The sequence below is a fragment of the Chelonia mydas genome, chromosome 6 (assembly GCF_015237465.2).
Source record: "Chelonia mydas isolate rCheMyd1 chromosome 6, rCheMyd1.pri.v2, whole genome shotgun sequence".
NCBI lineage: Eukaryota > Metazoa > Chordata > Testudines > Cheloniidae > Chelonia > Chelonia mydas.
Window position 1 is genome coordinate 83,606,173 of NC_051246.2, and position 23,223 is coordinate 83,629,395.

General features: G+C 43.7%; 1 protein-coding gene across 5 annotated transcripts in view; it reads left to right on the plus strand.

Annotated features, from left to right (window-relative positions):
• The first annotated feature begins 7,786 nt into the window (after positions 1-7,786).
• Positions 7,787-23,223, plus strand: part of G2E3 (G2/M-phase specific E3 ubiquitin protein ligase) — a 52,253-nt gene continuing 36,816 nt past the window's right edge. For 2 of the 5 annotated variants that reach the window (XM_037900530.1, XM_037900532.1), the window contains exons 1-3: positions 7,797-7,947; positions 15,082-15,184; positions 17,123-17,185. In XM_037900530.1, the coding sequence (XP_037756458.1) occupies positions 17,149-17,185 (37 nt within the window). In that variant the 5' untranslated portion in view covers positions 7,797-7,947; positions 15,082-15,184; positions 17,123-17,148. Of the gene's footprint in view, positions 7,948-15,081; positions 15,185-17,122; positions 17,186-23,223 lie in introns of all 5 variants that reach the window. The other 3 variants (XM_037900534.2, XM_037900533.2, XM_043548730.1) reach the window with 3 other exon arrangements.

Genomic DNA, 23,223 nt, shown 5'->3' on the forward strand with positions numbered 1-23,223 from the left:
TAAGAATCTTAAACTGAAATTAAATCCCATATTTCTCTCTGTTGGCCATGATTCATTTATGCTTTGTCTCCAGGAGTACAGAATCTAAATAATCTGGTGTTTAACAGGAGAAACTGTTAATACTTCAAATTATAGTAGCATTTCCATATCCCATTAAAATGATTTTATTTTTGCAATCCCTTGGCAGTACTTTTACAAACATCATCTCACAAAATATGTTGTAAATCTTGTGATAACATCATGTTGCAGAAGTATGTCTGAATTGGAAAGTTGCTTCTTCTTGATGAAGCATTGTGGCTTCTTTGTTGTCTTCTTTGCTTGCTTGGATGAGCTGAGATGAACAGGATGAGCTGAGTTATGAGAGTAGCTATCTCATTTCAGAGATATTTATACTCTTCTCTTTCCATAGACTTACTGAAGGTGGAAGACACACCTCTTTCACGAGCATGGCTGGATCCAAATATCAGACAATGTCATCTTTTCATTGGCTGAACACCTTTATCTGATGGTCTTGGTAGAATCTTCAGCTCATGAACATGCAATCTGCTAATGCATATGCAGCAGGGTTCTAAATCTGCAATGTTAAGGTTATTTGTTCTTTGTGTAGGAGAAGATTCTCAGAACATTTTTTAGAGTTTTAATTCTTTTATTCAGTTCATTTTCTGAGATATTCCTTTAATTCTAAGGTTTAATTGAAGTTGAAATTCTCTTTTCTTGTCTTCTCTTCCTAACAACCTTTGGAGAGGTGGTTCTTGTTTTTCTGAGTTTGGTAAGGGAGTTGCTTAAGCATTGCCAGATAACTAAATATTTCCCAAATTAATATAAATATTTTATACTCCAATGGCTTCTTATATTATCAACCAGTTATCCAAGGTAATTTTATTCCATATTGCTTGATAAAACATCTTACTTCTCACGTAATAATGGTATCACAATTATTATATTAGATGTTTGCATGTAGGTACAAAACATTTGCAAATGAACATCACAAAAGAACCATGTTAAGGGTTTAAGGAAGAAACAAAGGTTTTCACCTTTAAGGGGAAAGATGGGGCCACAACTAGCCAAAACTATTCCCCATTATACGTGTTTTCCTTAAAGTTAAATGAATGAAGACATTAGAGTGCTTATGAAAGAAATCCATTTTAATGAGAAAACTTCCAGAATTCTTTATGTAGATTTAAAACTAAGATTTACTCCTTTGTGGAAAAAAAGGGAGAAGGAGTGGTGAGAGGCTCTTGGCTTAGCTTTTGTGAAACTGATAAACCAGGTACTACAAATCGATTCTCTTTGAGATCACAGAATAAGAATATCTTCACATTCCTTAACCAACAGTTCACAAGATTTCAACCGACAGTAGCTTCACCTACAGTTTGCAGTTAGACTCCTACCAAACACTACATGCAAAGTAAAAACTAACATTTAGACATATCTTCCCAAGGTATCACAAAATCAATTCTAGAGACTATTAAAACAAAATAGAAATTGTACAGGGGCATTCCAGAGTCTGCACAATCAGACTTGGAAGTGATAAACAGAGATTTATAACTTAGTTTTTCTCTTGAAAACTTTCCATGGCCTGTCATTTAATGGAAGAAAGCAGAGATTTCCTAGGAATATCTTGAATTAGAATGAATATTTTATTAAATAAAATAAGCAACCAGAAACATAAATGTGAGCAAGTATTCTCTGTGTATCATCTGTATGAAAGTAACTGTAGATATCTCCTAAAATTTAGTAAAGACAAAAGGAATGATGATAACCTGAAATTATAAAAATGATATTTTATCGCTAACCACTTTTGCATCAATATTGTGATTTATTTCCCACAGCTCCAGATGCATATAAGTATCTACTGGAACCAACTGGCTTGCATTTAATGGAGCTACTGATCAATCTGAAAATTCATGATGTTCAGAGGTACCAGTGAAAAAGCACCATTAAAATCTAGGAACAAAGGAGGAAGAAATGAAAAGCAATTTAGCCTGTGCCCTGTTTGAAAGACCTAGAAATGTGGCAGAGTGGTGCTGCATTCATATAAACACATTATACTTGTGACCCACATGAGAACCTAGTAACGCAAACGTTCAGGCAACATCTGAACTCTCCTTGGTGAAACCACACGGTCACACAGTAGGAGAAATATCATTCCCAAACACTGCTGCTCACGTATCTATTTATTATCTGAACAACCTGTAACAAGAGACCTGATATTGCTATTTTGTGAGGAAATTCCCACTGCCAAGAAGGTGGTGTGTTTGAATTTAGAAGTCGCCCAGCACAGTCAGGAGAAATTTTAGATAAAAAAACTCAAACAAAGATGTAAGAGATAATGGAAGAGAATTAGAAAAAGTTATGTATTGTGATAAACAGCAAGCAGATACTTTTCAAAGAGTGGTGTACAAAGTTAGCAACTGTGAAAGTTAGTGGTAAATAGGATGGAAGGGTGAGTTGACCTAACTTTCTACCTTTCCTCTTAAAGGTTAAATCAAGACTACAGGCCTGATTCACTGTTGCCCTGCCTTGTAGTCATTTACACCAGTGCAGAGTGGATGTAATACACTACTATTATGATGAGTCCAGAAAAACCTAGTTTGAGCCAATGTAAAGCAGTATGGTATACAGTTTGGAGTTTTTTGCAGCAAGATGTGCATAGGGTCTATAGAGGAGATTAGTATTTATTAGTCACAGTTTTTAATATAATCAAGGGTGAAATTGTCTGTCTGAATTTCTCTCACAAAACTACCACGGCTCTGCTTTAAATAAGTGGAAAACACTGTCTCATGTTCCCAGGTAGTAGATTGTTTATGTAGAGGATAAGATCCTATTAATGCTACCAGCTAAGAGAGACAGGGTAAAATTCTCTGCTACTGTAAACTGGTATAGTTCCACAGACTTCAGTTTACAGAAGCAGGGAATTTGACCCCTTTTCTTTTAGTTCAAGTAGTAGACACCTGTGCTTTTGGTGCTGAAAGTTCTAATTTCAGCCTCTGCTGACAACTCTTCATGGGGCTCATTGCAATGTCTATTAAGCCTTAGGTTGGGATTCTAACCTGTCTTGTTGGGGCTTTTATTTCCCTCTGCGTCCTACTTAGCAGCACCCAAAGGTAGCACCTTCTTCTTCCTCTGAGTGAACTGTGACCATTGTAGCTGCACAGGTTTGACATTTTGTAATAGAAATGGGCTACCTCAATCGGATTTTGATATTGCAAATGCTGCTACAATCCCCCAGCACATCTACAAACACACATACAGCCTCTGCCAATGGTGTATAGGCCTTCACACCACTTTTGGGAATGCACGTGTTCTGAAAAAGCCTAACTAGTCATTCTCCATTGTGTCGACCTGCATTGTAGTAGTGACTGTCCACAGCCAGCACTAGTACAGCAGAGGCAACAGAACAATTACTCCTTATGCTGCAATCCCATGATACTCTTGCCCTTTCAATGGCAGTTTTGACTGCTCAGTGAACTAACTATGTCCCCTGACAAGCTGTTTGGATACAGGTCTGAGAGATGGTAAGGTGGTTCTTGATTAGTCACTGCTCTGCTCAGCCCCTAAGCCCCCTCTATTCAGGACAGGCCCAAGAACAGCCAAAGTATACTCAACTAGTCTTCCCAGTCCCTTCTACAGGGCTAATTTCAAATCCCCAGAGCAGCAAAGGAGGACACAGAAACAGACTTTTTTTAAACATTCAAATTTTACAAACTATTAAAAAAAAAAACACAGTTGTCTCCTGTAGGGTTTCACCTGCTTTACAGAAAAGCCCAAACCCACAAAGGACAAAAAGTAAGGCTGGCTAAACACATATATGGGCACACACATAAGCACCTCACACAATGCATGTATTTCGTTGGGAGTTTCTACAGCAGTTCATGCACTGCCTCAGTAATCACGAACGTCTGATACGAGATTCAATCCATACAGAATTAAATAATGGTAACATAATGAACGTCAATCAGTGTGGTTGTATGGAGAACTGGTCTTGTCAAACAAACTTGCTATCATTTTTTTATGAGATTACAATTTGGGTTGATAAAGATAACTGTGTTGATACAATGCACATGGATTTCTGTATGGCATTTGACTTATTATTGCATGACATTCTAATTAAAAAAATTAGCACTTTACAAAATCAGTGTGGCACGTTATATAAAATAATAATAATAATATGTATTATTGTAGCACCTAGAAGCCCCAGTCATGGACCAGGACCACACTGTGCTAACTGCTAGACAAACACAGAACAAAAAGATAGTCCCTGCCCCAAAGAGCTTACAATCTAAGCATAAGACAAGAGACAACAGATGAATACAGAGAAACCAATGGGTGGGCACAAGGAAGCAATGAGACAATACTGGTCAGTATGATAGGCAGTGGTCTCAGAACATCATCAGCCTAACCGTTGTCAAGTTTTTTGTAGCCATCATGGTAAAGAAGCGTTTTGAAGGAAGATAAAGCATTAGTTTTGCAGCTTTTTATGGGGAGCTCCTCACAAGTATGAGGGACAGTATGGCAGAAAGTATGAAACTGCTCCTTTAAAAAATTAACAAGGGGGTGATGGAGGCTGGCATCATGAGCCAATCAGAGGTGTGAGTTGATCTTTTGATATTGAATGAGAGATGATAGGTATGGAGGGGATAGGTGGTGAAGGGCCTTGAAAGTGAAGACAAGTAAGCTTATGTTTGATGTGATAGAGAAATGGGATGCAAAGAGAGAGATGACATGGTTCAAGCAAGGGGCTAGGAAAATGATCTTTGCATCAGCCATCTGAACCAGGTATCAGTGGGGCGAGATCACATTTGTTGAGGTCACAGACACTGACATTACAGTAATTGAGACATGAGATGATAAGAGTCTGGATGATAGTTTTAGCTATGCGGATGGACAGGAAAGGCTGTATGTGGTGGGGTATACAAACCCCACATTGAGCCCGAAGGGGTTAAAAGACAATACTGGGCCCAGATAACCTCACCCTCCCCAGAGCTGCCGAGAATGCTCCAACTGCAGAAGTGGGTTAGAAAGAGCTCAGAAGCCCAGGCAAAGAGGGTTGGACAGGCTGCAGGAGAGAGGAATCTTTCTCCAGGAAGTCAGATGAAGGGCTGAGCTTGAGTGGGGACCACAGAGTGGATAAGGCTCTCAGACAGTGCCTTCTGGCACCAACCTTCCCTTTGAGAACCAGCAGGTCTTTCAGGGCTCTTCACCATGGGACTCTTTGTGTTAAATGAGTGACTGTTTGAACTATAGGGGCCATGCCCCAAATTGAAGGGACAGATAGGTAGGAAGTAGCCCAGGGCAACGGACTTAGACTTGCTGCAGGGAGGACCCTGCTGGTGTTGTTTCCCGCAGGGCCCTGGTCTGGGTGCAGTGGAAAGGGTGGGCCCGAGTCCCTCTACCCACCCCTTTATGGGCTGAGGCCCAGATGTAAGTGGAGAACAGAAGATCCCCAGCTAAGGATAGGCACCTCTACCACCCTGACAGAGAGACAAAAGGATGAAAGTTGTGTGCGCTAACCACTACGCTGCTCAGCCCTCTGAACACCCTATCACACCGTATCTTAGATATATTATGCAGAAAGAGTCTGCAAAATTTAGACATAGCGTGGATTTGAGTACCTAGAGAGAGGTCTGAGTCAAAGTTAATGCCCAGGTAACAGACCTGAGGGACTGGTAGGGTGGTGGTGGTGTCCACAGTGATAAAGAAAGGAGGTAGCAAGGAGAGAAAGTGGGGTAGGGAGCAGAGACCTAATGGGAGCTAGATCCCTAAATACCTTCAAAAATCTGGCCATAAGAGGTTTGTTTTAGCCTTAAATGGATTTTAAACAGGTTAACTGATAGATCTCAAAATGTAATTATTAATGAAGAATCCCCCTCAAATGTGGTTCTTTCTAATAGAGTTCCACAAGGAATTCATTCTTGGTCCAATGCTAATCAATATCCTTACTAATGATCTTGAAGAAAATATAAAATAATTGCTAGTAAAGTTTGAATATGACACAAAGGTTGGTGGAGTACTAAATAATAATGACAGGTCAGTTTTACAGAGTAATCTGGATCACTTGGTAAACCGATTGCAGTCAAACAACATGCATTTTCACACAGCCAAATGAAAGTCATATGTCTGGGAACAAAGACTGTATATTTACAGGGTGGGGCATTGTATCCTGCAAAACAGTGTCTCTTGACAAGAATTTAGGATACACAATGGGTAACCAAATCAGCTCCAAGTGTGATGCTGTGGTTAAGAAAAACTAATATGACCCATATAGATAGATAAAAATAGGGAGTAGCAAGGAGGAAGGAAGTGGTATTACCAGGGGCGGCTCATCAGCCCAGGCAAGTGAGGCACAGCCTTACCAATAATTCCCAAAGGTTATAAAATACATTTTGCATATTCTTTTTTATTTAATTGATAAATATATAGATTTTCAGCTACAAAACACACCAAAAATCGACAGAAAATTAAACAAAACTGAAATGTAAAAATATTTAATAAATTAATGGAAACAACAGACTCAATCTCCTTTCCTCCTCAGGCTCATGCTAAAGTGCTTGGCACAATAGCATCTCCAAGCCCTGTATAGCTGGTAGCAACTCAGGATGAGACTGATGGTTCTCCACCTGATTGACAGTGTCAGAGTATGTAACAAGGCACATCCCTTGCCCAGCACATACAGATCCTTGAGCACGGCAAAACCACTCATTGAAACAAAACAAGAATGTAAACAGATACCTCATCGATAGAGAGATATTACCTCACCCACTATGTCTTGCTAATATCCTGGGACAGATACAGCTAAACTGCATACAACCGACAGATATGTACATCACATAAGATGGACATTCTGCACAGTCCAAAGCACTGTGCTACTGGTATACCAATGTACGGATCCTGTGTTGACCACAGCAACTACTGTGCAGGGGCACAAGCATGATGGAGACCTCCATGACTTGAGCCCCCAGCACCTGGGAGCTGTAGGGTCCCCCTGTCACCGCTGGCGACTGAGAACTGTGGGGCCAAGCTCCCAGCCGCAGAAGGCAGCAGGAGTGAGAACCCGAGTTCCTGGCCACTGTGGACAGCAGGGAGACCTCGAGCTCCCGGCCCCCGTGGGTGGCAGGGCCCCTGTGAGCTCCTGGCCACCGTGGGAGGCGGGAGTGCTCCGCAGCTCCCGGCTGCCGTGGGAGCCCCGGAGCATGGAGCTGCTGTGGGCAGCTGGGGTGCTCTGGAGCTCCGAGCCAGTGCGGGCGGTGGGGGAACCCTGCAGCTCTGAGCTAGGCTCCGGTGGGGTGGGGAGCCTGCAGCTCCCTGTTTTGTCATGCATATTTTCAGTAAAAGTCCCAGATACACCACGGGCTTCCGTGAATTTGTCTTTATTGCCCGTGACCTGTCCCTGACTTTTACTAAAAATATGTGCCACAAAATCTTAGCCTTGGTGATGACCAATGTGAGCTCTGCAGTTTGCACAAGCGCAGTCCCATCAGTACCGGTTGGGGCTGTGCACTTATCCAAGGAGGATGTAGGTAACTCCCAGCCCCAGGCCAGTCCCATGCCTGGGCCAGGGGAGCTGTGCTACAGGGCGCTCCGCAGCTCACTTCACCCTGCCTCTGCTGGGGTTCCGTAGGCCATGCCTCGCCCCTCGCCCCCGCAGCGCAGGCTCTGCCCCCAGGGCCGCAGCACGACACGCCCCCGCGCCAGGCTCCTCGGAATCTGCCCCGGGGGAGCGCGCGCCACAGTGCTCAGCTGCTAGGCAGCAGCAGCCGAGCGCCGATCACCAGCCAAGCGCAAATAGCCGACGGCCGAGACAGCCTGCCAGGTTTGGGGCGGGCTTTGGCGCCTCGCTTCCGGGACGCCAGCGGATGTTGGGGTTTGAATCGGGTGTCGGTTATGACACTGCTGAGCCTTCGCCGTGAGGCTCGGAGCTGGCGATGCTGCTTGCGGAGCTGCCGTGTGAGTAACGGGCCCCCTTCCCCTGCGCTGCGTGTCCCGCAGGCTGGTGCCAACGAGAACAGGGTTCCCGCTGGGCCTGCCCCGACCCCCCGCTTCACGCCGGGACCCCCCCCTCTCCCTCTCCCTCTCCCGCCTTCCGTCTGCAGCCCCGGGGCGCGCTCCCTCCGGCCCCTTCTCCTCTGACCCTGTCCCCGGGGTGCGGGGGCAGGTCTCCTTCCGGGACCCTCCTTCCTCCGATTTTATCGCGGGGTGCGGCTTTGCCTCCGACACCTCCCCCCTTTTCCGACCCTATTCCGGGAGGGTTGCCCCATCGACCTCGTGTTCTCCGACCCATGGCACTGCCACCCATACGCTGATACAGATCAAGATCTTCCTCGTCTCATGGGCTGGGGAGGGGGTTTAACGTGCAGAATAGGACCCCAGCCCCCTCTCCTGTCTCAATAGGGAACACGGGGCAGAAGAGACAACCAAATCCCCATTCCCAGAAGGGAGAAGTCCAACATTCTCCTCCCCAGAGGCAGAGCGGAGCCCCTCAAAGAGAGAGAGAGAGAGAGATTGTAAACGCATAATGCTCCCCCAGTGGATGTAATTCCCCCTTTTCCCTGTGTAAGCTAACTGAAGCATCTCTGAGAGGACTGAACCTTGCAGGGAATATGCTCTATGGAGTAAAGATTTTGTTTTATGTTAAACTTTTAAAAGATGCTCTTTAGGTTCAAGCATCTTGAGGTCTGTTAGATTGGACTGAATGATGTCAGAGGAGCTGTTGTTAATCTTCAAAATGCTCCATGGACGTTTCTGCTGAAGTCTGAGTATCATTTGCTGAACAAATAGCCCAGTGGCTTTCTTTCAGGACCTGTCATTATGTTGTCACACACCACAATGTGAACCTAAGACCCTTTCATATTTAAATTAAGGGGGCACAGTGTGAATTGAAATAGCACCGGTGAAAGCCCCAAATAGCACTTTGTTGTTTGAACAGCATGGAAAGCATGCACCTGAAAGCATCTTCCCTTTGTTCATTTATTGACATTTCTTTTACTTTAAAATCATAAAGACTGTAAAATCATTAAAGAACAAACTTTGCCAGTTTGCAAAAGATCAATTTAGCCTTATTTTGAATGAGTGTTTCCCCCCAAGAGTAGGTGCAGTAGGTGTCTTGAGCAGAAGCTGCTTTTAATACAGATATGATGTCACTTCAATAATACAGCTGTGTGAAAAGCAGGGGTAAGATGCTGGGGCGGGGGGGGGACAGTTTGCAGGGCACAAAGTGGCCGTATTCTTCCAGACTCTTCTTAGAAACTAAGGTTTACCCATTGGAATTGTCAACATGAGGTGCTGCTCACAATAGGCTGTGCAAATATTGAAAATAAGGTTATATGGTGCTAGAATATGCCAGTGGGTAAACTAGGCTCTTTGGGCTCGGCTCCTTCTTGATTCAGCCTATGTCTACACTACACAGCTTTTAGCGATATGGCTGTGTTGCTACAGCCGTGCCGCTAAAAGTCGTGCAGTGTACTTGTTGTTTGTTGGCTCTCCTGCCATGTCTATGCCAGGGGTTCTCAACTTTTTTCTTTCTGAAGCCCCCCACAACATGCTATAAAAACTCCAGGGCCCAGTGGGGGAGGAGGGATTCTGGGCTGGGGGGAGGTCCCTCGGGCATAGGTGTAGTTTGACTTCTATTTTGGGTGGGCAGGGGCCAGCGAGGCTTGAGCCAGCTCCGCACGGTAGGGTCTGGGGAGGGAGCACCACCTACACTCCCTGACTCACCTCAGTAGGCCACCCAGCCTGTCGGGTTTGGGGCGGGGGGGCAACCAAAAATGATAACTCAAAGGGGGAGGGGCTTTGCTACCCCTCTCTCTGAGCGGTTTTCAAACATTTTGAGCTAAGGGCTGTGTGCGGGCAGGGGAATAAGTCAGGGTGCACGCAGGGGTAGCTAGGGGCCATGTGCACACATGGGGTAGCTCAGGGTGCAGGGAGAGGGTAGCTAGGGGTATGTGCAGGCAGGTGTGTAGCTCAGGGTGCAGGGAGGGGGGTTCATAACTGTGTGCCCAGAGGGCTCCCCTGCAGTCCCTGTTCCTTGAGGGCTCTGCCAGCCATGAAGCTGGGTCCCCCACCCAGGCGGCTCTTATTGGCTTCGTGAGCAAATGGGGCTGGGAGCTGAGGAGCAGTTTCAAACCCCTGCAACAGTAGAAAACAAGGGAACGCTGTGGCCGCCTGGTCCATGGCACCAGCCAGAGCAGCAACTGTCCCTCACTGCCTGGTTCTGGCTCCCCACCTCTGACATGGCCAGGGAGCGGGGAGAGAAGGAGGTGGAGTGGGTGTATGGAGCTTCCCCGGGACTGCCCTGCTCTTGCACTGTAGTTTCGGCGGGGCAGGGGGGGAGTGCAACACCCCCATGTCTCCCCCATCTATGCCCATGGGCTCAGGGCTTCTGCCCCTTGGGGAGCACCGGGGCTCTGGAATTCAGCCCTGCTGTTCCCAACTCAAGCCCCATGGGGGGCGCCGAGGATTGGGCTCTGGGTTTTAGCCGTGGGGACCCGCAACCCCCCTGAGAGAGTTCTCGGACCCCCTGTTGAGAACCACTGACCTACACTACAGAGTTAGGTCCACATAAGCTGCCTTGCATCAACCTAACTCTGTAAGCATCTACACTAAAATGCTGCTCCTGCCGATGTAACTCGCCCGCTATACTGACTTAACTCCACCTGTGCAAGAGGTATAATGCTTAGGTTGACATAGTTAGGGTGACGCAGTACTTTCATCAATTTAGTGGCCTCCAGGAGGCGTCCTGCTATGCCCCACTGTGACTGCTCTGGTCACAGTTTTGAACTTGGCGGCCAGGTATACATGTAAAAGCGTCCCTCCGCTTTTAAAGCCCTGTGAATTTTTGAAATTCCGTTTCCTGTTTGCACTACCTGGGGAGCTGACTTAGTAACCAGCTCCATGCTGCAAACGCGCTCCTGCCTGGAGTACACAGGATGTGGTGGATTCTCCTGGGTCTGTGGGGAGAAGAGGCTGTGCAGGCACAGCTCCATTCCAGCTGAAGAAACGTCAATATCTATGGGAAGATTGCTCAGGGCATGGGGGAGAAGGGCTACAAGAGGGTCCCTCAACGATGCTATGAGAGAGTCACGGAACTGCGACAGCCGTACCAGAAGGCAAGGGAGTCTAACAGTTGCACTGGTGCAGAGCCACTTTTACAGAGAGCTGCATCCCATCCTCGGCAGAGACCCCTCCACCACCCCAAGGGCCCGGGGGATACTTCGAGGGAGTAGGAGTCACAGGCCTCCGGAATGAACAGTGAGGAGGAGGAGTATGGGGAACAGGCCATCGGGGGATCCAGTGACGCAGTTGAGCCAGTCCCTAGAGTCCAGCATAGTCAAGCCTGATGCAGGGGAAGGAACCTCTGGTAAGTATGTAGTTTGCTTTGATATTGCAGGAACACATCTATCTATTCATTTACTCTTTTTTAATCATGCTAGAAGAGATTCTAGGATTCTAGGGAGGGCTGTCTTATTTCTTCTGTGGCAGGACACTTTCCAACACCACTCAGGAATTAATTCAGCAGGCACCATTGCAGCACACAGGCTAGCAGCATAGGAACCCTGGTCTGCAGTCACACACATGCAGGAACTATTCCCTTTCAGCCTCTGTTACCCTCAGGAGTGAGATATCAGCAAAAATCCCCACTGCCTATGGAAAATCATGCTAATGTTCACTTGCCCTATCTGCATATATTCATACCCCAGAGCTAGCCCCCCCAATCCCATTGTCCCAACTCATCCCCGTGCCGTACTCACCATGGCTGGGACTGCTGTCGTGCTCTATGAATCCCAAGGAGAAGTAAGAATGTAGTGCTTGTAACTTGTGTGGATCGGGGGAGTAAGTTCAGTATACCAAGTTTCCATTTGTCTTGTGAATATAGTCAACGCACAGAGGTACTATTGTATCTTTTGCAGCTTGAAATGTGGCCTTGAGGGGCTCTCCAGCCACACCAGCGGAGCAGCTCAGCCAGATAAGAAGAAGGAAGAGGACGCGTGATGACATGTTTCAAGGGATCCTGCAGGCCTCTGTTGCTTGGCCTATCAAGGACAGGACTTAAAGGATCACCCTCGCAGACAGACTGGACGGGGATAAAGTGGAGAGGAGAAAAGTACAGGAAAAGGAGAGAGAGACGTGCAGCAGGAGATGCTAGCGCTTCTCAAGCAGCAAACAGACATGCTGGTGACTCTTGTTGACCTTCAGGTTCAACAGACCTGTTCTTGCCTCTCTCTGCAGCCCATGGACAACTGAATCCCACATCTCCCTACACCCCACCCTCCCCAAATTCCATGTGGCGCCTGCGGCTGCTGCAGGACCCCTCCCACTTCACCCTTGGGGAGAGTACAGACAATCACAGCCATGCATATGCTGACGTCTGAGAGAGATGATTGGTGTATGTGTTTGTGAAATGAAAATGGCTGTTATTTCCCCTTCAAAGGTTCTTTTCCCTGTGTTTATAAAGTTTCATTAAATTATATGTCTGTCTGGGTTTGGAATAAAAGTCTATTTGTGGAAATTTAATTAATCTTTATTCACAACATGTGCTGGCTGGGGCTGACATTCACAGATAATACAGCATTGCAGGTGCCTCTATTGATATTACTACATACACTGCACTCATTATAAGGTTCACACTGGGGTGCAAAAAACCAAAGCCAGGCAGAGCACACTACAGCAATGCACATTTTGCACTATTAAAATGGTCTTTCAAAGCCTCCCTGAGCCATATAGCTCCATGTTGAGCTCTTCTTATAGCCCTAGTATCTGCCTGCTCAGACTCAGCAGACAGCTTTTCCACCTCCACCCCGGCAGAAAATTTTCCCCTTAGCTTCACAAATATTATGAAGCACACAGCAGGCAGCTATAACCTTTGGGATATTTTGTTTTCACTGAGGTCTAATCTCATAAGTAGACAGCGCCACTGGCCTTTCAGATGGCCAAAGCCACATTAAAATGTCATTCTGCACCTGCAGAGCCTTTAGTTGAAGCGCTCCTTGCTGCTGTTGAGGTGGCTGATGTATGGCTTCATGAGCCATGCGAGTAACGGGGTAGGCTGAGTCTCCCAGGATCACTACTGGCATTTCAACATCCTCAATGGTAATATTCTGGTTTGAAAAGTCCCTGCTTGCAGCCTTCTGTAGAAGCCTGTGTTCTTAAAGATGTGTGCATCATGCACCCTCCCTGACCATCCCACGCTGATATCAATAAAATGCCCCCAGTGATCCAACAGAGTGTGCAATACCATAGAAAAGTAGCCGTTTCTGTTGATGTACTCTGTGGCAAGATGGTCTAGTGCCAAAATAGGGATGTGTGTGCCATCTGTTGCCTCACTGCAGTTCGGGAACCCCACTGCTGCAAAACCATCCACTATGTCCTGCACATTGCCCAGATTCATAGTCCTTCGTAGTAGGATGCAATTAATGGCCTTGCACACTTGCATCATAGTAGCCTTCATGGTGGATTTCCCAACTCGAAACTGATTCCTGACTGATACCAATCTGGCATTGCAAGCTTCCACACAGCGATTGCCACTGACTTCTCCACTGTCAGGCTGCTCTCAGTTTGGTGTCACTGCCAGAGGACTGGGGTGAGCTCTGCACGCACTTCAGGAATGTGGCATTGCACATCCAGAATTCTACAGCCACTGCTCATCATCCCATACCTGCATAATGATTTGATCCCACCAGTCTCGGGCCCAGAACTGGTGCTCCTCCATCTGCAGCTGCTCTGTGAATGCCAACAAAAACTTGAGTTGTTTCTATATCCCACAGCAAGCTAGCCTCCAAGGAATTGTCATGTTGCCTGTGACTCCGTGTGCGGGATCAGGCACGTTGTACGCTCAATGCTCATCACAGTAGTGCAGAGCTGTTCAGGATCCATGCTTTTCACAGAGATGGCTGACATGTGGGTTTGCAGGGCTTTTGAAAAGAGGCCAGAACTTTATGGGATACAGATAAAATTATGAGATGGAGAAAACTGCATCATGGGATGTTGAAACCATGTTCCCAGTCACCCCTGTGTGACTTGTTTGCTTCCATGAGACATCAGAAACCTTTCCCAAAACACCCTGCATTAGATGATGGCGAGTTGCACAGTGTGATAGCTACCCACAGTGAACTGCTCTGCATCAGTGCAAGCGCTGCTACTGAGGACTCACTGCTGACACAAGTTTAGTGTGGCCATGCAAAAGCAACTTACATAAACGTACATCTGTCGCAGTTATTAACTTCTGTCAACTTAATTTTGTAATGTGGGCTTGCCCTTTATTTTGAAACTGATAGCTTAGATTCTGGAGAACAATGTAGTAGCGTTAGAGAGGTACCATATGTATTGTTTGTGAGGTTTGGTATATACTAATTGTAAATAGGCATGACACTAAAATATTGGAAGGTCAGTAGCACAAAAACAAGTTAAATCGCTTATTATGGACTAACTTGCCTAGCATTTCCTTAGGTTTACTCTGTTTTTCCCCCCAAGTAAACATAGTCCTCTAGGAAGTAGACTCCAATTGCAAGGTATTGTAAACAAATTTCATTTTTAAAACAACTTTTGTTTCTGTATTAAAGGTACTATAGTCCTTAGGAGTCATCTTACCTATTGCCTGCAAGTTCCCAATTCTTATAGACTTCAGCTGTTGACTAAATACTTGATTTCAAAATTAGTGGCAGACTTGAGGAAACAATAATTCAGGCAAAATAGTTGACTATTGTCTCACTTTTGTACCCAGTGAGCAATGATTTAGGCCCCAATCCTGCAACTGGATCCATGCAGGACAACCTTTGCATTTGTATGGAACCTCGCTGGAGTTGGGGGCTTTGTGCACAAGCAAAGTTTTGCTCTCACAGATCCTTAATTTGTGAATTAAAAACTCCAGGGCACACCACACTGAGATAAGAGAGCAACGCACTGCTTTTAGTAGCAGTTCCTCCTCTTTCTTGTCCCCAAAACCCAAAAGAGAGAATGAAATGTTAGGTTCTGACATTTGTGCTTCTCATTGCCAACCAAACCTAAGTTCCCCCTATCTATCAGGATTTTTCACCATTTAATTAAGCCATAGGATACTGACGTCTTGGATCCTCTTTACCCATACAGATGGTCCCTCTGTTCGAGTGCCCTAGAAGACTGAAGACCTTGAGGGTGCCAGTGGCCATTGCTGAGTGAGGAAACAAACATCTTTCAAGGGAGTTCCAAAGAGGTAAGATATTGTTTTAAACTCTGTTCTTGACTCCCTCACTAAAGAAGGGTGGGAAAAATAACTTCTTTGTAGCTTATCAGATTCAGTTAAATTGGCAGAAATGGCATTAAATGACCATCTTGATTAGCTGATTTGTTTGGCAGTGTAAGGGCAAATGTGACCTACATTATGTAGGCATATAACCTGAAGTTAAAATTGTCCAAAAGTATTAAAACAAAATGAGATTGAATAAAAAGGTTGATGCATTAAATTGTATAACTAGTGATTTCAGATTATTCCAATCACAAGCCTTCACTTCTATAGATATTCCTGCACCAGCAGATGGATTACATGACCCAATAGGTCTCTTCTATGTCTGTCTTCTGATTCCTAGAAATGTTACAGTTTTCTTCCCATGTGTATTGCCAGCAGCTCCTTGAAGAGTGGCTATAGTTTTAAGATTTGTTGCATGTTTCTTGTTTAGTCAAGCAGTGTTTCCCATATTTTTGGAAGCTGAGCCCTTAGTAAGGAAGATGAAGTCAACTACCTTTAGCCCTACTGTGGTGTTAAATGTGAACAGGTCTATCCAGAATAATCGGTCACTCTCTGTAGATCTTCATAATATGATATTCCTCAACTTTGTCACATGTTTTAATCATTTAAATGATTGGGATAGTTCATACCTTAAATCTAATCTACACTGTCTGCAACTTCAGGGAAACGCCACTGCATCAGTTATACTTGGATCAAGTTTTCTGCATAAGCATAATAGGTAAAAGTTCTGGAGAACAATTAACAAAATGGATCAGATTTCTTCCTGGTGTAACTCAACTAAAGTCCAGTGAATTATATCAGGGAAAAGTGTGGCCCAGTGTGTCGTGGGGTATTTTTTTTGCAGAAACTGAAATCTTGTCAGTTGATTGAGAACAAATTTGCATTTAATTAAATGCATAGTTTACTAATTTGATAGGCAAACTGCAAGTTCTTTGCCAGTGTATTTGCAAAAGCATCTTTTGGAAAGTGGAAATAAAATTTGTTGTTCATGATTTGGTTCCCAAATGCTGCGGAAGTCAGAGGCAAATTGCATTAATGAAAGGCTTATTGTTAGAGCACTACCAAATTCACAGTCCATTTTCGTAAATGTAATGGTCATAGCATTTTAAAAATCTTGAATTTCATGGTTTCAGATATTTAAATCTTAAATTTCATGGTGTTGTAACAAAGTATGAATATGTATTTGAAAATGGCAAAATATAAACTTGTAAAGTTTATGATGACCCCTCCCACACCCCCCTGCCAAAAAGTGACAACCCCCGGCCCCCACATTCCATGCCACACTTACTTCTATGCTGCTGCTGGTGGTGGCAGTGGCTTCAGAGCTGGGTGCTCAGCCAGCAGCCACCACCCTCTGGCCATCCAGTTCTCAAGGAAGTGCCACTGCCATCAGCAGCACAGAAGTAAGGGTGGCAGTACCATACCATGTCACCCTGACTTCTGTGCTGCTGCTGGCGGTGCTACCTTCAGAGCTGGGTGCCTGGCCAGCAGCCGCCGCTCTCTGGCTGCCCAGCTCTGAAGGCAACACAGAAGTAAGGTTGGCAATACTGCAACCCCCCTATAATAACCTTGCGACTCCCTTTTGAGTTGGGATCCCCAGTTTGAGAAACGCTGTATAGTATAGCATAAAAGTACAGAAAAGATCAGATTTCAAAGGCGAGATCAGATTTCACCTTTTCAGCCTTTATTCTTTTCAACTTTTACCTTTCAGAATGAAAGCTGAATTTTAATTTGTTAGGACTTTGAGGCCATCTGGGAAGTATTGTAAAAGGAAAAATGTAGAAGTAGGTTACTTAGTCTTTTAAGACTAGAGTTTAAAAGAAAATTGAATTAAATACAGTAAAATGCAGCATACCATCCTCAACAAACTGAATACTTTTGACATCTTGTTTTTAATTTCCATAGTAAACAGCTAGAAGAAAGGTACTAGAATGAATGAAAATACCCTCTGCCGCTTCCAAAGCCCAGGTAAGTAAGGCTATTTAAATGATTTAGCACAGTGGCTCTCAACCTTTCCAGACTACTGTACCAATTTCAGTGGTCTGATTTGTCTTGCGTACCCCCAAGTTTCACCTCACTTAAAAACTACATGCTTACAAAATCAAACATAAAAATACAAAAGTGTCACAGCTCACTATTACTGAATAATTTCTTTCTTTCTCATTTTTACCATGTAAATATAAAATAAATCAATTGGAATAGAAATATTGTACTTACATTTCTGTGTGTAGTATATAGAGCAGTATAAACAAGTCATTCCCTGTATGAAATTTTGGTTTGTACTGACTTTACTAGTGCTTTTTATGTAGCCTGTTGCAAAACTAGGCAAACATCTAGATGAGTTGAGGTATGCCCTGGATAGGGTGACCAGATATCCCGATTTTATAGGGACAGTCCCGATTTTTGAGTCTCTTTCTTATACAGGCTCCTATTACTCCCCATCCCCGTCCCAATTTTTCTCTTGCTGTCTGGTAGCCCTACCCCTGGAAGACCTCTGCGTACCCCCCAGGGGTACATGTATCCCTGATTGAGAAAGACTGATTTAGCTAACTTACTGTATTTAAATGTTTACAGAACTTGTAGATGCTGCAATACAAAGGCAATAATTTTAATGTAGGATTTCAATTTAAATTCAACAGTATGGCTCCAGCATGTGGCTTGGTAATGCAATGGTTTAAAAGAATGGGTGAAATTTCAATAGTAAAATTGTGTGTTGAAACATGATTCACTTCAGGGTGAGTTCAAGGTGGCATGATATTCTTGATGACTTATTTTCCTAATTTTGTTAAAGGCTTCCCGTAATTATGTTTATGCTTAAAACATATTTTGATCGTTTTGCAAATAAATGCTTTAAAAAGATCACTTTGGAAGTGCAACTGCTGGGTTAAACTTAGCTGTGTGTGAGACATATCTATTAAGTTGAGAATTCACTTTTCTGAAAATAGAAGAGTTTAAAATAGCACTGTTTTCTTTCTCTGTTGTGACTGTTAACCATCTTCATTTAATGCTAATGGTACCTTTAGATTAATGGAAGTATCAGTAAATTGAAGAAAAACTTTAATTCATTTCTACTGCGGGTCAGAATTAAGATATCTGAAATTAATTTGTCTGTTTCTAGCTTTTAGTTTGTGTTCATTTTCTGAATTTCTTGGTAACCTTAATAGTTTGTTTTTGTGTTTTAAATTTGTTAAATCCAAGGTGTTCTCGAATTTGCTAATGGATCTGTTTTGAAACACTGTTGTACATTGTATGGGCATTTCTAATATGTGACTTAATGCAGTCAATGGAACCCCTTCACTGAATCATGTATTGCCAAATGGTTGCCACACGTACATATGAAAAAGCAATGGACTAAAAAGTAGTAACACAGTTCTTCAAGTTACTGCACAGGCAGATCCCATTTCTGGTGTCCATGTGCCCAATCACAGGTGAAAATGTTTCATACTCTACCATTGCCAATAGGGGTCACACAAATGCCCTTTGTGACTTGTGTCCCCTTCCCCCAGGGCTTAAAGGGTACAGCAACCACCACTAAGTTTCTTCTTCCCATGAGGCAAAGTCAGAACAACATAGTGTCCCTTTGTAGTAATCTTGTTGCTTAATAATTTGTTTATGCTTAGTAGCTAATTTACTTGTTACTGTTTCAATTAGCATGTTCTTAGTAGGTTTAAAAATAAAAAAGGCAGCAGCTTATGGCAGAGCCAAGGCTTCAAGCCATGTCCTCCTGTGGGGAGATCGCAACAGATGCCTTTACTGTCTGGGTGAGGAATCTGTCATGGCTAAGTGTGAAGTTTGCAAGTCCTTCAAGAAATGCGCACACCAGGAGTGGTAGTCCAAACTGAAGCTTTATCTTAGGGAAAGGTCCATGAGAGTTATGTCTGACTCAGCACAGACCTGATACAGAGGCTTCTGTTTTCCCAGCTCATCTCTCCAAGGCTTCTGTCACCAGAAACGTGACACCTAATTCAGGAGCAATTTAAAAAGATTCGGGTCCATTGGAGCAGTCAGAGACCCTTACTGTTCGAGGACTGAGTGACTGACTCTCAGAGTGCCCAGGACAGTCTTCTGCAATGCTTTCCTTGTCAGCACTGGCAGCTTTGATCAAAGCCTGCTGTGCCCCAATTGTTTTAACTGCGGAGGAAGCTTCAAAGCAGAGGGGCATCTATAGCATCCTCCTTGCAGGGACCTTTTACAACTAAATTTGCAGCTCCAAAAGCTTCTTTTGTGTCTTCACTAGACCTTAGGGTCACTCCAGCACCTGAGTCACCAGTCCTGGTGCTTTCCCTGATCTCAATACCAGACAGAGCCCCTCCTCAAAAAGAAAACTAGGGTGCCTCTAATGAAAATATCTTTGAACCAGTATGTCAATACAATCAAGGATTTAACACCCACTCAAATCCTTCAGTCTCCTGTCATGGCTTCTCATTCCTCTATAGACTCTAGCAGGAGTCCTCCACCAAAGAGAAAGTCACACGGACAGAAAGAAAATAAGTTTAGGGTGGCATATGGACAAGAGCCTCCTAATAGACCTAAAGATGCCTGTTAGTTTGTTTTCAATTGTATGCAAGGTCTTGGAACAAATTTTGAAATAGAAAATGGTTAAGGACACAGAGGCAAACAGTAATTGGGTTAAAATACAACATGGTTTTACAAAAGGAAGATGGTGCCAATCTTTGAGAAGATAACTGATTTTTTTTATTTATTTTTTTTTATACAAAGGGAACGCAGTACATCTAATCTACCTGGATTTCAAGAAGGCTATTGATACAGTTCCACATGGGAAATTATTAGTTAAATTGTAAAAGATAGGGATTAATATGAGAATTGAAAGGTGGGTAAGAAAATTGTTAAAGGGGAGACTACAGGGGGTCATACTGAAAGTGAACTGTCAGGCTGGAGGGAGGTTACTAGTGGAGTTTCTCAGGGATGGTCAATCTTATTTAACATTTTTATTAATGACCATGGCACAAAAAGTGGGAGTGTGCTAATAAAATTTGTGGATGACACGAAGTTGGGAGGCCAATACAGAGGAGTACCGGAATATCATGCAAGAAGATCTGGAGGACCTTGAAAACTGGAGTAATAGAAATGGGATGAATTTAATAGTGCAAAGTGCAGGGTCATGCACTTAAGGACTAACAACAAGAATTTTTGCTACAAGCTGGGGACTTACAGTTGGAAGTGACAGAGGACGAGAAATATCTGGGTGTTTTGGTTGATCACAGGATGACTATGAGCCACTAATATGATGCAGCTGTGAGAGAGGCTAATGCAGTCTTAGGATGCATCAGACGAGATATTTCCTGCAAAGACAGGGAAGTGTTAGTACCATTATATAAGGCACTGGGTGAGACCTCATATGGAATACTGTGTGCAATTCTGTTGTCCCATGTTTAAGAAAGATGAATTCAGACTGGAACAGATACAGAGAAGGGCTACTAGGATGATCTGAGAAATGGAAAACCTACCTTATGAGAGGAGACTCAAAGACTTGTTTTGTTTAGCCTAACCAAAAGAAGGCTGACAGGAGATATGACTGCTCTCCGTAAATATATCAGAGGGATAAATACCAGGGAGGGAGAGGAGTTATTTAAGTTAAGCGCCAATGTGGACACAAGGACAAATGGGTATAAACTGGCCATCAACAATTTTAGGCTTGAAATTAGGTGAAGGTTTCTAACCATTAGAGGAGTGAAGTTCTGGAACTGCTTTCCAAGGGGAGCAGAGGGGGCAAAATATCTAACTGCCTTCAAGACTGAGCTTGATAAAATTGATAAGTTTATGGAGGGGATGGTATGATGGGACTCCTTACAAGCATGTAGCCACTAGCAGCAACTATCTCCAATGGTTGTTGATGGGACACTAGATGAGGAGGGCTGAGTTACTACAGAGAATTCTTTCCCAGGTGTCTGGCTGGTGGGTCTTGACCACATGCTCAGAATCGAACTGATCACTGTTTTGGGGGTCAGGAAGGAATTTTCTCCCAGGTCAGATTGCCAGAGACTCTGGGGGATGGGGGGGGTTGCCTTCCTCTGCAGCATGGGGCACAGGTCACTTGCAGGTTTAAATTAGTGTAAATTGTGGATTCTCTGTAACTTGAAGTCTTTAAATCATGATTTGAGGACTTCAGTAACTCAGCCAGACATAGTGGGTCTATTACAGGAGTGGGTGAGTAAGGTTTTGTGGCCTGCAATGTACAGGAGATCTGACTAGGTTATCATGATGTTCCCTTCTGATTTTAAAGTCTATGAGATGCTAATTCTCACTATGCCCCTTGGTTCCCTCTGAAAGGGCCACAATGTCCCTTTCCCAGGTGGCCATATTGGTTCTTATGGCCTCGATATCCGCAATTTCAGGAACAATATTCCTACAATAGACAGTCACCTGCTGAAAACTCTTATAAGTCTGATCACTTGTCTTCATCGAGTTCAAGATACAGAGGAATAGCAAATTTTAAGTAATGGTGAAATACCTGCCCATCAGGACAATCCATCTGATGCTATACTTGGTTCTTCTTCCTTACCTGATGGAACCATGTCTCCGGCTACACCTCTTTCAGCTGATGATTTAAAAAATTTTCAGGAATTATTGAAGTTCCTTTGGAGACAGTTCAGGAAAAAGCATATATAAACCTTTTGATATTCTACAGCCAGCATCCCAGAGCAGGGTTGCGTTACCTATTAACGAAGGAATATTGGATCTGGCAGAACATCTCTGGGCTACTCCTGCTTCCATTTCAGCTACTGCAGAAAGATCAGCTATTGATCATAAATGTCAGGTGCCTTCTAAAGGATTTGAGTATTTTTATACTCATTCAACACCATTGTCACTGGTGGTTGTTGCAACTAATGAACAATCAAAACAAGCTGGAAAATCTACTCCTACCGTTTGATGTGTGCTTTCTCTCCATTTGCATTGATTCCAATAGTGTTATGGAAAATAAGGCAAGAAAAGGCTTGAATTATACAGTGACTACTGCTTGGCCTTGCCAGTTTTGGTTCTCAGATCTAATGCTACTGTCAGATCTTGAACTTGGAGCGTAAGTTGATGAAGACTTGATAGCACAGTCTGATTCTCCACCCAAATCTAGCCTCTCTGCATCTCATGACTTGGATGATATCTGGATGTCCTCAACAGACAGAGTGCTCTTCAGAGGAGCAGAGTATTCCTCTTCAGAGTAGATAATTATCTGCTCGGATTGTTTATACTGCCAAATGGAAATACTTTTCTTTATGAGGAAAGTCTTAATGTTATGCTCCATGTCAGAGTTCTGTTCCAATAATAGATTACCTCTTAGATAGTCCCAAGTGCTTTAAATATATCTCTTCAATCAAAGTCTATTTGGTAATGATATCCGCATTTCATCCTCCAGAAGAGGGAGGTGCAACTTTATCAATCAATTAATAGATTTATGAAATTTTTTCCCACACATTTTTCCTCCTGTGAGAAAGATTGCTCCAGCATGGGACTTCAGATTTAGTGCTTTCTTCACTTGTGGACCACTCGCACCTGAGCTCCTTGAATCGCTATCAAATTGTCCAATTCAGCTACCGTCAGTGAAGGTGGCATTCCTGGTGGCAATTACATCAAAATGTAGAATAACCAAATTTACAACCCCTAATGATAAATCTTCCATACAGTTTTTTACATGGATAGAGTAACTGTGAGACCACATCCATCTTTTTGTTCCTGACGTACTCAAATTTTCATATCTACCGATGCAGTAATTTTCCAGCTTTTCTCCAAAACCTCATTCTTCACCTTCAAAATTACATACATTAAATGTGAGGTCACCGTTCTATTACCTAGTTAGCACTAGATCTTTTGGTAAAATGCCAAGACTTTTCTTTGTTTATGAGAACAAATCAAAAGGGATGGCTAGAATGGGTATGGATGGTATTAGAACTACTTATGATATTAATAAGAGTCCTCCATCAAACATGCAAACTCACTCCACCAGAGTGCAAACAGCCCAATAGCATGCTGAAGTTGGGTTCCAGTATCAG